This window comes from Parambassis ranga, chromosome 4 (genome assembly GCF_900634625.1).
Source record: "Parambassis ranga chromosome 4, fParRan2.1, whole genome shotgun sequence".
NCBI classification, from domain to species: Eukaryota; Metazoa; Chordata; class Actinopteri; family Ambassidae; genus Parambassis; species Parambassis ranga.
This window is the reverse complement of record NC_041025.1, coordinates 17820822-17834992: the sequence shown is the minus strand read 5'-3', so window position 1 is coordinate 17834992 and position 14171 is coordinate 17820822. Positions and strand designations below refer to the sequence as shown.

General features: G+C 41.6%; 1 protein-coding gene across 3 annotated transcripts; it reads right to left on the bottom strand.

The window, feature by feature from the left end:
• Window positions 1-136: 136 nt before the first annotated feature.
• On the bottom strand, window positions 137-12653 carry gtpbp3 (GTP binding protein 3, mitochondrial). Of its 3 annotated transcripts, XM_028404586.1 has the most exons (13): window positions 12369-12653; window positions 11975-12243; window positions 11731-11817; window positions 10838-10920; window positions 10197-10316; window positions 7647-7719; window positions 6591-6734; window positions 5864-6029; window positions 4920-5009; window positions 4515-4645; window positions 4021-4195; window positions 3512-3751; window positions 137-1034 (listed from the first exon to the last, which is right to left on the bottom strand). In XM_028404586.1, the coding sequence occupies exons 1-12, from the start codon at window positions 12434-12436 to the stop codon at window positions 3520-3522; spliced, it is 1638 nt and encodes a 545-aa protein (XP_028260387.1). In that variant the 5' UTR covers window positions 12437-12653; the 3' UTR covers window positions 137-1034; window positions 3512-3519. The 3 variants fall into 3 exon arrangements, with proteins under 3 accessions (XP_028260387.1, XP_028260386.1, XP_028260389.1); XM_028404585.1 differs by lacking the exon at window positions 137-1034 and having other exon boundaries at window positions 2763-3751; XM_028404588.1 differs by lacking the exons at window positions 137-1034; window positions 4920-5009 and having other exon boundaries at window positions 2763-3751.
• Window positions 12654-14171: the final 1518 nt, after the last annotated feature.

Below are 14171 nucleotides of genomic sequence, written 5' to 3'. Positions count from 1 at the left end.
TCAAAAGTAAGCAGGAAGGAATGAGGCATGTATGAGATGGAAAGTTGTTTTTAAAGTTAGCTAAAAACAACATTCAGACTCTATTAATTGCCATTTTTATGGTACATTTTACAAGCACGGTAGCGATCATAAGCACTGCTCTCAAGCTTTACTGCTTCCTTTTCCTTTCAACAAGCACATACAGTTCTGTGGCTGGAAACAGCTGCTGTGTGTCTTTATGGTTATGGATCCAGTTTGGTGAATAAAACTCTAACTCAACATTACAGATGTGATGATAGACAGATGGATGGATACTTTAATAATCCCCTGCTGAAGGGGAACATTAGGTTCCAGTAAATAAATAAACAAAAACCAACACTGTAAACATTTGCAGAACATTTTGGGGGTCAGAATAGCCAAATCCAGATACACCTGGAACACATCTGAAAAAGATGAATTCAGCATATCTAATACACCTTAAGAATTTGCTGACTGACTTTATCCTGAGCAGTACTCTTAACCTCCTTCAGAAGCTCTTATCACCACAATAACACAACTTCAGGCACAATAACATTCAGACAGCTGTAGTTTTGTGAGTGTCTCCAGTCCCCTGCTATGACAGCACAGTAATAAAATTAACACTGAATCTACAAATCATATCCAAACTGCTATATAGAAGAGTAGAAAAGGTGTGAACAGATTGAGAGCTGAGCCCCTTTAGTTTTTTAATTCCTGAGATCTGCATAACAAGCTGGCATCAGACATGGGGAAAAAGTCAGAGCCAGACAAAAAAACATATTTGAAATCTCTTCCACATTGCATAAGAAACCCACAGTGACTGCACTGATGGATGTGTTACAGGTGAGTTAGCCTGCCTTCTGTCCTCAGGAAATCCTTTGTTTAACATGAAGTGTTTTCGATCCCATGTATAGTGCTGGACACACTCCCACACAGAGTCTCAGTCACAGGCGTACAGGGTGTGGAACTGACTTGGGGTAGACCCGGCTGCGTCAGCACTGCGTCTCAGGGTGGCCATTAATCAAAACCACAGGAAGCTGATGGACAGAGTTAGGAGAGGCTCATCAGTCAGCTGTAAGTCTAAATGAAGGTAGAGGAGTCATTGTCCAATTTAATATGAAAAATCTGGATTTATGTAGTCTAATATAACAATAGATTTATGCATTTGAACTTTGTTTTTTCTTCTTTCCTCTCCCATTCATTGTCTTTGTCTGCTGTCCTTGTAAATAAAGCTGCATTCAGAATAGTTTAAATTACAAATATGTATGTAATAATGTTGCTTCAAGTCAACACTGACTTTTGCTACATTTTAAAGATTTAAATTTCAATGACAATGAATCCAGTGTTCACAATTCTCTATTATTCACCTACATTTGTAAAGAAAATGACCCAAACACAAGGACCAACAGCTAAAAACACACACTGCACTGACATGTAAAACTGAAGTAAAGGATAAAACATATGGGCAGAACTTCAAAGATGAAGCACCCAAAATTTACTACCACTAATCTGCATGACAGCAAATGCCACTTTTAGCTTTAACTTCCCCAGTGTTGTAATTAATCAAGGAGAACATGAAAGAGGAGAAGAAGGCTGACAGAGCAGTGCGGAAAGAGGAAAGGTCAGCTTGTACAGCGGAGAGGAGTGAGACAAAAAAAGGGGGCAAAGACACAGCCGTTAATGCTGGACTACAGCAAGGAGAATGTCGTCAGAGGCCAGGCAAGAAAGAAAAAAACAACTAAGGAAAGACGGGTGAGGAGTTCAACAAGGACACATAAATATTTAATCAAGGCCAGATTGACAGGGGAACAAAGGGCGCAGCGAGCATCGCCTCCAAAAAGGTCTCTTTTCCACAGAGGGAAGCTGGTTGACTCTTTCCCTCCATACTGAAATTTACTATTTATAGTGGAATAAACACTACACACATATGTGCACAATGATGACAATCTTGTGGCAAAAAAATTCAATGTTACTAATTTTGAGTTATCACATGTTGAAGTGTGTAAAAGCTGCAAGCGTCTGCAGTTTTGTACACGACCGCCCTTTACTGAGACTTATAATCTAATGTAAGTTATAAGCTGCAGTAATCTACTTTACTTACTCTATTTAGCAATGGATAAAATTACTTTGTGTAATGTCAGAACAGCACAGGCAGGAGCAACTCTTTGTGTTAACATAGAAAACATAAAGTCACAGAGGAATGAATAATTATGTCTAAGAGTTGAAAATCAAGGCAAGTGGACTTTGAAGATGTTTCAGCATTTCTCTGGATACTATGAATGAGAGTCTTATTACGAGCCTGACTCAGGGGGTAGCAACATGACAAAAAAGAAGTGAAATAAAACAAGATTAGAAAATGTACAAATTAATTTATATCAGAACTAAGAGATTAAACAGTGTGGTGTGGTGAGGCTCTGCTCCTGCTGGCTGAGACAGAGAGACAGAGAGAGAGAGAGAGAGAGAGAGAGAGGAACAGTGGAGGAAGTGCATCCATACTGGCTCATGACCAGGTGCAGCTGATCAGGAGAAGGCCCCTGTTGATTGGGTATGTGAAACAGAACAGGATTAAGCAAAGAGAGACACGCCAGTGAACGTAACACAGACAACTGTGTAAGTACTCAGAGGGTGGACAAACTTTTTAACATTAAAGACCCAGAGATCATCAGAACATCCACATGGTCGGTCACCTTTTCCACCTTTTTGGCCCAATCTGTACCTGTACTGCACCTGGCAAAGGTTTCTTTAGATTAAAGAGATTGTGTTGGTTGTTTTTCAAATATCTTTTTAGTAGTATAGTATAGCAAATTATACAGTTAAAAAGTGAAAGAAAATAATGTTGAGTGAGTGTTTTACTGATACACTTGAAGTTAGCCAGTCCAAGTCCAAGTTGGAAAGGCCTGTGTTTCGCATGAATGAGTTTGTGGAACACACCATGTGACATCAATAAAATCTATAAATGTTTTATATTCATATAATAAACATTTATTTTGTTAGGAAACAACAGAAAACACAATCAAATAAAACTAAATAAACATATCAGTCTGTTGCTGATGTCTGTATCCAGTTATTGGACACATACCTATAAAGTCCCCAAACATCCAAAAATATTCCCGCAGAACAAGTAAACTGTGAGACCGTGACCTTGCAGAGGTCTGCAGCTAGTTTTATTTAGAAAGGATCCTCGCTGTTCTGTGGAGACTCCAGAGGCCAATATTCACCTATCAAAGGCTTTAAACAGCTATTTTTAAATTACGACTCAAGACTTGCCAAACACTTACTTCATATATTGGGCCTCTGAGACACCTGCCATCATGCTAAAATTATTTCAGTCAGATGGCAGAAAACAAACATTTCTGTGTCCTGAGATTGGAGGTATTCTGCAGCCAAGAACAAGAAGTTTATTCTTTCGTTTTTTTTACTGTGCCTCGAGGCCTGGCACGATGCCGAGCCTGCTCCCTGTGTGAAACAGTGGGCCCGCTGCTTTCCTCTGTGACCGTATATCGTTTTTTCATACCCACTTATCTATTTTCCAATGCAGAAGTCTTTGAAGATGATATCCAGGATCTCCTCTGCCCCGACACGTCCAGTGATACGGCCGAGGCTGGTGAGTGCTAACCGGACACCGTCAGCTGCCAGAGCAAGGTCAGTGTCACGGTACCGCTGATACTGAGCCAGGGCCGCCGCACACTGCTGCAGGTGGGCCCTGTGGCGAGCCTGGGTCAGAGTAGGGGCGCCAGACAGAGGGTCGCCACACCTAGACAGGAAGCAAGGAGTACAAAAAGAGCCAGAGCAATTAAACACTCATTATATCTGGTGTTTTATTTTTCCAAACACACCAGAAAACATTTCAACATTTAAAGCCTTTTTGTGTATTTAAAGCGACCTAAAAACATTGTTAAATGTCTTTGCTGTTCTTTTGCCTAAACGTCTGGAAGCCCCCGTTACCATTAACAGGTTGAATGCTGTCATTTAACTAAGACGAAGCAGACCTAGCTCTGGTAAATGATGAATTGTAAAACTCACAGGGTCTTGACACTGCTGTGCAGCACAGTGAGGAAGTCCTTCAGTCCTTCATTAGTCTGACAAGAGATAGGACAGACAGGAGGGAGTCCAGAGACCGCTCTCAGCTCCCTGTCCAGCTTCTGCCTCTGCTTCTCAGGCAGCAGGTCAGTCTTATTCAGCACCAGGACACACCTGTCTGTAGGACATTATGTGATAAGTAAGCATTCCAGCAGCAAGAGATTTAAAATCCCAACCTGTAGTCTCTGACTTTGATAACCCCACCACTCATACACCTAAAGACAGAGCTGTTAGGAAGTGACTGCTGTGGATCCTTTATCCCACTTTAAAAGCAGCTGCCTAATGAAACTTTTATTTTTCCACTTACAGGCACTGTATTGTATCTGAAGACAGAGACAGTGAGCAACAGAAGTCAAACATGTTTAGTGTATTATGCCTTAAATAATGCAGCTCACTGTCAGTCCTGCTGAAGCAGCAGCAGCAAAGCCAATTCATACCTGTCTCATACTGTTTCTGGGAGGGAAGCACACTCCTCAGGTGCTCCTGGAGGAAAGCTGCAGCTTGGTGTGCCTCAGTGGGGAGATGGGCAGAGTCCACAACCACCAGAGTCAGATCAGCCTGCTCCACCCTGTGGAAAAAGAAAGCTGATGTTTAACCAATCTTTTCTGGCATTTGGCTTGCGTTGTAATCTTTCAGGACACATCACACTATTAATGGTGAGAAAACAGCAGCCACACAACACTTGGCTCATTGTTTCGGACCTCATAGTGCAGTCTAAAAACACTGGCAGTGATGTATCGCCGATTAATTGTTCTTAATCGGTATTCACATGGAATACTGCTGTCTTGCATCCGTCCCGCTGTGAGGTAGCAGCAGCGGCAGCAGCGGATGCTTGTACTCACAGCGTCCTTCCTGTAGTGACCCAGGTCACGAGCCTCTGTCCTGCTCCCTGCACAGAAAGTTTCCTATAGAACACAAACTGCTCGCCCTTCCTATAGAGCCAGCAGGTCACACACATACGTCAAACACAGTGCGAAGGAATTAGAGAATATTCCTATTTTATGTGGATATTTTTATTTATTTACTGCATTCTGCAGTGTGCTATCACTGACCAACAGACTGTTGCTAAGCAGAACATGCTGTTGCTAGGTAGAACAGACCATCGCTCTGGACAAAGTGTATGCAATCCAAGTATTCAGACAAATTTTAATCTGTATTCTGTATCTGAATACTTTTTAAAAGTATCCTTCCCAACACTACTCATAAGTCCTTGGTTGTTTAAACTTATTTTAATACAGTGCCTTATTAATACTACAACGCCAGCATTTAGGGAAAGACTTGGTTTGTTCTATTTTATAAGGATGTTCTTCAAGTCTGTGGATAGCAGCCATTTTTTTCTACAACAAGGCAAGAAACAAACTAGCTCGTCCTCTTTCCTTCTGCCTGTTTATATATTACACAGCAGTTATGACGACTGCTTCAAGTACAGCTATTCTTCTCTAGTGTAAACATCAGACTCAATATGTCTGCTCCATCCAACACATGGGAAAAATCTCTCAATGGCTAATATTCTTGGAGAAGTACGTCTTCATTACACAACCTCCTGACAGTGTTTGTTGCGTATATTTATAACTGTGGCTCAGCAATAATGTAAACTGTGGAGGTAGCACAGACGTTACATTGCAAATATAGCGTGATGTACAGGGAGGAAAGAAGTGACTTATTTCTTCCTTTCTTTGTTTTCAAGGATATATTGCATCGGTCTCCAGGTTAATTTGTTCTGTTAAATAATATGTATGTGAGCTGTCACTGAAGCTGCAAAGCTACATGTGCTTCCTCCTCCTACCTCTCCCGAGCTCGGCGGACCCCCTCTCTCTCCACCAGGTCCGGGCTGTCTCTGAGGCCAGCTGTGTCACTCAGGAGGACAGGGAAGCCACCGATGTCCAGGGCTGTTTCCACTACGTCTCTGGTGGTTCCAGCAATAGGAGACACAATGGCAGCAGGTCTTTGGCCTGGATTTAAAAAAAAAAAACAACTCACTAAAAAGCCCATTTATTCCTAATGAGTACAAAAAGGTGTTTTTGCAGAACACTATGACGTCACAGTGAGGTTGAACTTAGAAAAGAATTATAAGAAATTTGTGTGAGGATGAATCAGAACAGGAAAGGATGAGAGGATTTCATCTGAAGTAGGTGACAGATGGTCTTATTATTCTGATAGGAAGCCCCGTCCTGCTCCTGCCAAGCTTCAAGCCTGGATAGTTTACATAAAGAGATTCTAATTGACTTTAGGAAGCAATATTCCAAACAATCATAACCTTACAACAACAACAGAGCTTCATTAGGCCGACACTCAACAACCACATTACAGCAAAATATACAGTATTTTTTCATGATGAGATTTAGTAGGGGATCAATAAAATTTGATTATCTAAAATAATAAACAATTGTGTTCTAAGGCAGATATGATCTTCTCTTTTCGACATCATCATCAACAGTACACTTTCTATTTAAATCACAGTGTTTGCAGTTTAATCCTAATCTCTTCACATCGTGTGTGTGCTGTTGTCTTACAGAGTGTGTTGAGGAGGCTACTTTTCCCTGCATTGGTGGCTCCTGCAATGACCACCTGGACTCCGCTGCGAAGCCGCTCCCCCCTCCTCTCATCCTTCAGGTGTTGCTCCATCTCCACTTGCAGATCACGCAGCGACCTGTCCACTGCAAGGAAACAGGACGTGACAGGTTGGTGCTAACTTCACCTTTGTGGCCTTGTGAAAGGAATTTCTGTCCTTTGAAGGGAAAAAAATGTCTGTCCTCCACTGTCTGACACCCGTCATCTGGATCTGGAAAATGGGTCATGGACGTGTTTCTTTCCGCACGTGACTAAAGCAGAAAAATACGTTTGTCACTACAATACATCACTTTGGCTTGATCAGAGAATTTTAGCTCTGACTAACTAGACCCCACTCACTAAGCCAACTCTGACTAAGAACAAAAAAATAAGAAAAAAATCAAACATTATTTGCTGTAAGTCTGTTGGCAGAACATATATCTATGCTGGTTTTTCTATTTTTGGAAACAGGTCTATTATTGGTCGCTCCGAGGCGTGAGCCAACATTCCGTGCCACCAAAACAAACAATTGTTCCCAGGCTTTGTGTCAAAACATCTGAAGAGCTGTGGCAGTGCCAGACAGCAGGCGACAGACTCGAGGTGGACATCCCTCTCTCTCTCTCACACACACTCACACAAAAACACACACACTGCTCGCGTGCACTGTGATCATGGGAAACCCGGGCATGGAGAGAACAGTAGGGCTGCTGCTGACAGCACAATTCCTGTGACTGACATGACAAGCTGTCTTTGAAGGTGAGACGAACGCCTCTACTGTCTCTCTGGCCTTCTCTCCACACTTCCTAAGGAAATTGTCTTTTGAGCAGTTTGGTGTGTGGGGTTTCTCCCTACAGTGTAGCAAACTGGCCACTTGGCCAGTTGAAGATCCAAACAGGAAGAGCAGCCGGACTGCTCGCCCCACAGAGAGAAGCAGAGTGCTCTGGCCCCCTCATCTCCCTCTAAAGCCCACGGGACGACTGTTGTTGTTCTGCTGCACAGAGGTCAGAGTACATACATACCTTGGTCTAACACCCCTTCCTCAATGAGCTCATCCTCACTGAAATCTATGAAGGCCTCGACATGAGCCAAACACTGCAAGACATGCAAAGCAGAGACAAGAGAAGGGAAGCACCTGAGATTAATGTGCAAAAATAACAGTATCCTTTTTCAAACTAGGCTCAAGCTGAGAGAGTCTTAAAAAGTAAGCTGCTGTTTTTTTTATTCGTGGTGAGTTTTCGCCTGGGAATTTCCACTGACCACTGACCACACTGAGTCAAACACATCGTTTATCTGAAACAGGGCGGATTTGCTTCCTGTTAGTTCAAATATTTTAGTAGAAACATCTTGTATTTTGAAATTGGGCAGGCACAAATGGCAGTGCCTGTTCACAAAGATTAACTCTTCCCCATCACACTCTGTGCACATTTTCCAAATAATACTGACTGAATGTTGATATTTACAGCAAAGAGCAACTGGGAAAAGGTTGTCTACTTTTAAAACTTGTAAAATATTTGCAATACATCTTACTTTTCCTTTAAATTCAACACAATATTTCATTGAAGTGGTGCACTTAATGCTAATTTGGGCTAATTTATTTAAACAAATAAGTATAAACATGAAATACATTGCTGTCATTTCAATAACCTTCATGGGCTTTATTAAAAGAAAAAAATATGTTAGAGGTTTATACATATATTTATATAGATGCCATATGCTGTATCTGTTGGATAAATAAAATAGGTGATGAAATTCAAAAGGCTTCCTCAGATTAAATCTAATCTCCTGCAGCTTTTCTTCACTGCCCAGTTTATAAATGATTTGAGTCTAGACTACAATGGGAGAAACACGTAAGTATTTCCACCACAACACCGATCAGTATCTTGACTGACATAGCGGAACATACACACAATAGTAGTATAACTAGACAAAAACAGGAAGCATCAGATTCCCATACTTTAATCCATTCACAAACATGGGAAGCCAATGGTAAAAACTGTACTTTGGGTGTCACATGAGGGTTTGACCCCCGCCATCTATTCAGATGGTAAACTTCCAATGAAGTGCATTCTCAGAAATCAAAAGTCTAAAATAAAGACATGTTTGCACTGCTTCTAGGAACCATCCTAAGACACCGTCAGAGAACAACTTGGCAAAGTTCCTCAGGGGAGAACACCTGGAGCAGACTGCTGGTGCCAAAGTATTGTCACACCTTATCGTCTGTACAGCAGTTCACAGTAGAGGTGGGATTGGCCCAGATCCATCAAGTTCAATTGTTCATCTGCGGTCAGTGACCTGCGGATCTGAAAGTGCCTCCACACACGCCGCCTCTATCAGGATTATATGTAAGTAAGTCTAACACAAAAGCACATTTTCTACTGTATCAGGATCTGCATCCTGTAACTTATCAGGAGGTCTTTTCCTCGTTTTGAAGTCTGTATTGTATGCAAGGTGTCTTATCTAAATGCACAACAATAACACAATACAAAGGCAGGCATTTGTTTTGTTGAGGTTGTTTTAACGCTGATTAATGTTCACTTGCATTATGCTTTTGTAACCGTTTGGACAGCAGAGTCATCAGGTGTGCTAAGGAACTTCAACAGATGTTACCTCTGAACAGTTGCAATGGTTCTTTCTGCCTTTCTTTCCTCCAGGACTGACTCAACCGTCTGTATTATAAATACAGGAGACTTTACAGATAAAGAAAACAGTGTCCCTGCTGTGGTGCTTACCAGAGACACAGCCGCTGTGCATCATAGAATTAATAGCCAATGTGCAGTAATAGACACACATTACAGGGATGTGTCAGCCGAGAAGCTCATTATTTTTATTTGAATTCTCTTGTTGATAGTCAAGCACTGTAGACGAAACATTAACTTTTCTCAGGAAGTGCAGATAAAACCACATTTAACCAGTCAGTCCTGGTAACAAGACAGCATTACTGCAGGCTTCTACACACCAGTAATAACAATGACAGCAGTTCTAAGTGAGGTTGTTTTAGTTATTGATCAAATCATACACCAATATGTCTGCAAAAATAACTCATTTAAGAAACCTGTTTTGCTTTTTATGAGCTTTGTGAAATGACTGGATATTTACCACTGTCCCAAGAAGTGATCTGCATTCTGATTCCCAGTATTGAACAGAAAGACTCTTGACACTCGTACTATGTGTACTACAGCGGCATGAAAACAGGAAGCCGCAGATTTCCATAAGTCAATCTATCAACAGCATGTTTCAAAAACAGATGTAGAGACTGGGTGTGAAACTACAGAGGTCTGACCCACAGCACAGTACAGATAGGTTCTCTTCTGGGAACTCAGTTTCTCAAAATGCATTTCTAAAGCTGATTTGACTCCAGATGTGGTTTACTTTAACTTAAGTGATGAAATCATATTGAAGATGAAGATAAATGAAGTATCATTGCAGGAAAGATCAAAGAACTTTATGTTCCCAGATGATTATATAATCTGTTGGAATTAACAGATCGATCCGCTTTCTGCAGCACAGATTAAATCCAATGTTTCTGCTTTACCGACATCAATACAGCTTTATTGTAACATTAGACCAACCCGTTTCAGTCGGTGGCTCCAGTCCTGATAGAGGCGCCCCAGATCTCCTGACATCTGCCGGAGAGCTTGTCTTCTCTGGGCCTCTGTCTCTGCGTGGATCAGATCCCCAAGTCCTTCCACCTTCATAAAGAAGATCTGTGTTTAGAGAGCCTATCTATTTCCTTAAAATAGGACTTTAATTCAGTCCTCGTTCCTTCATTTTGTAATGCTGCATTATCTGCAGATGTGATTATATGGTTATATTATAAACATGTGATGCTTTACTGTAAGCTGACTCAGTCCACAGCTGCAAGTAGGACATTCAAAGCTTTTAGGGACAGTTCAGGTGAGGATGTTCAGAGCGAAGTTAAGAAACCTACCCTCTGGCGCACTGTTTACTCTTGATCACATATCCCAAGCAGGCCATTTTTATTGCTTAAGGCTGCATATTATAATGCGTAAATATATCCCTCAGTCCCAGTAGATGCATTTATGCATGAATCTTTCACAATCCTATGTGAATGGCAAAAGGCTAAATGTATAAAATGTTCTTAGTTCTCACTTAATGCTTGTGTGAAATCCCTGTTCAGTTATGACCTGGTAAATACACATCACTCTGCATAGTTTATTTCTATGTGTGTTCCATGTTCATCTTGACTTGCCTCTGTCAAACCCAGTTTCCCTGCTTGAAAGGCCCTCCGTGTGAACTCGCCTGCTTCAGCAGGTCTCATGCCAGGCACACTTCCTGCAAAACGCACACAAAAACATAAGGAAATGTACAGGGCAAAACGTAGGCATGCACAAAGGGCACACACAGATTTTTCCAAATCTCATCAGGCACAGATGACAGTGACCACAAGACTGATTGGTAAATGGAGGTCATGATTACTGAAAAAATGTATTTTTATCTCCTGCTGGCTGGTTTTCATAGCATACTAAAGATTAAAGGAACAAATAATAAAGTGACAGCACTGAAATATCACTATATAACTATTCATGGTTAGTGATGAAGAGAATTAGAGCGATTTGGTCAGAGGCTATCAGTAACAGTTCTGCTTTATACAACACTGCCCTCTAGGAGGCCAGAGGCTGAACTGCATTTGTCTGTCAGAGGGATTGTCATGCTTGTCAATGCACATATTATAAGTATCTTTAAAAAATGAGTGCATGTGTGAGTTTTCTCTTTTCTCACATAACTCGAGCAGATATGGCTTTGGGCATTATAATGAAGGCTTAGAGCTTAGGAAGTTGACACTTTTAGAATGCACAAAGTGGTGCATGACTCTAAAATGCCCGTAGGTGTGAGTGTGAATGGTTGTTTGTTTGTGTGTTGCCCTGCGATGGACTGGTGACCTGTCCAGGGTGTACCCCGCTTCTCACCCATAGTTAGCTGGGATAGGCTCCAGCCCCCCGCGACCCTGCACTGCAGGACGAAGCGGGGTTACTAGATAATGGATGGATGGAAAGTGGTGCAACCCAGTGGTGTGTAACATGACAGTGTATGTTTGGATACTGCTTTCTGCAAGTTATCACTACACTTACAATGGCAGCTCACCTAAAGCCTGTAGGACAGCAGTGATGACAGCAGGACCACCGTGGACGTGGAACTCCACACTGTCTTCACCTGAGAAACTGTGAGGTGCTGATGACATACACACACACACAACAAAACAACATCCTCAGTTGTGTGTTTCAAAAGCTAAGTTCTTTTTCCACATTGTATTGCTTCAAATGATCTGTTGTTGAATCCTCAGAAGGAGAAGAAAGTCAGTGTAAGTCTTAAGTTCAGGGGAACTCACCTGGGAACCACAGGACCAGTCCCCGGTCCAGCACCTCCCTGGTTTGGGGGTCTGTGATGCTACGTAACAGGGCAGTGCGAGGAGTGGGGAGGCGGCCTGTGAGTCCCGCCATCAGTCTCAGTGCTGTAACTGAAGCAGGACCACTGACTCGTACCACGGCGACCCCACACCTGCCGTGACCAGAGGACAGCGCAAAGATGGTGTCAGCATCAGCCAGGCCAGCTGGGGCACCATCACAGGTGGAGAAGAGTTTAGGGGGTGAAGTTCCTCTGCAGAAGGTAAGGTATTTTTGACACCCATTAGACATGTTTTGGACAAGATATTTACTGCCTTTAACAAAGCAAGGACACATGAGGCTCTTTAAAAATCACAACAATGTGTAAACAGCACCAACCTTGTCTTAAGTGTGTACACAGCAGCTCTCCATATCCCGCGACAGACCAACAACAGTGGCATGATCATAAAACTCTAATACAAAACGTTTAATTTACTGGCTCTCAGAGAGACTGACATCGCAGTGTTCGCCTTGTCCTTTACCGGAATCATAACATGATCCAAACTTCTCCCACTGTTAGCTATAACATGTGAGCATATTGTTAGCTAGTAGTTCATCATTTAGCTCTGTTACAGATTAGTAAACAAACTCATGCCGCTAGGAGCTCCTCCACATTTTACTTTGTGCTACCCCTCTGTCAGTTACGATTGGTTAACATTTTCCGCATAGCGGAGTTTCATTTGATCAGAAATCTGTCAATCAAAACCACGCCCCGCCTACTGTGTGTCGCAAAATACGGTCCGTAATGAAAACAAGAACATTAACTAGTTCCGGTGTCTTGAACGGATGGATTTTCATTTTTTTTTCTATCATACATCACACAAACATCACAGATTATAAAAATCAAAGTTAAGAATAAAAAAATAAATATTTGGATATACAGTAAATCAAATATCCACCTAATGTTTTTTGTTAGACTAATGAAAAATAAATAAAAATACACGATAGCTGTTCATTTTTATTTTACTGTTCTTTTTTATACTTGGATATTGACACAACAATACAAGTTGCACCTTCTGGTGAAGGACTGGTATGTTTATTAATACATAACGTGGTTATTTCAATTAAAATTACAAATTTACAATACAATTATATTCCATTTTTACACAGCCTAATTAAATGGAACAACCTCTGCATATTTTATTATAAAATTAACAAAGACTGAAAAAGAATAGAATAGAATAGACTACATGTGCGCTGCTGTGTGTGCCCCACTGCAGCGCCTTGCAGCTGTCATCCTGGAGGGTGGTGAGTAAGCAGAATTTCTCCGTGCAGAAGAGGTGCTTCTGAGTTGTGAGCCATACAGGGGGTGGGTGGGGGGTGGTTAGGGCTGCCAGACTGCCAGTGGGACAGAACAGTAGTGGCACACACAGCATCAGGGAGGGATGGCTAAGAAGCTAGATTGTGTAGATGTTGGAGAGGCACAGCCTGCCTGCCTGCCTGCCTGCCTGGGTTCAATCTTTAAACTGAGATCTCAATAATTTATGAGCTGCTTTGTGTGTGCATGAAGCATGACAGCTGCCACCTCTATAGCTGCTGAACACTGTCAACACACAAACGTTTGGATCTCTTCTAAATTATAACATTGTTAATCTGGACCCAGAGCTGGACTATAAGCACTTCTATGCTGCTATGATCACATATGGTCAATTATTTGGACACATTATATGACCGAGCTGAGCAGATATGACAGGACAACTTTCCATGTTTGTGATACTTGTTGGAATGGGTGTACAATCAGTGATGGATGAGATCAAAGAGCACACAGCAGCTGAACACACAGATGGTGTTAGAGTATCTCACTGAAGTGACATTACTTGTACACAGACCTGAGCATCACTAAAAATTTAATATATAAAGATATTTTTTGCATTTATAAATAAGTCATAGTCTGTTAAATCACCTAGGACGGAGGAGGAGCAGCAGTCTACCTGCTGAATATATCTCCTCATTCATATGAATGTTAAGTGCTGTTTTGGATTCTATTTTTGGTTTTACTCTGAAGAGGCTGCTTGCAGAGGTCAAAGGTGACAAAATACCCTAAAAAGTGCAAGGCCTTGCAAAATTAATAGTAGGCTGGTTATGAAGTTTAAGAAGTTTCATGTACATTTTTCTAATAACAGTCACCTACTGCTGTTTTAG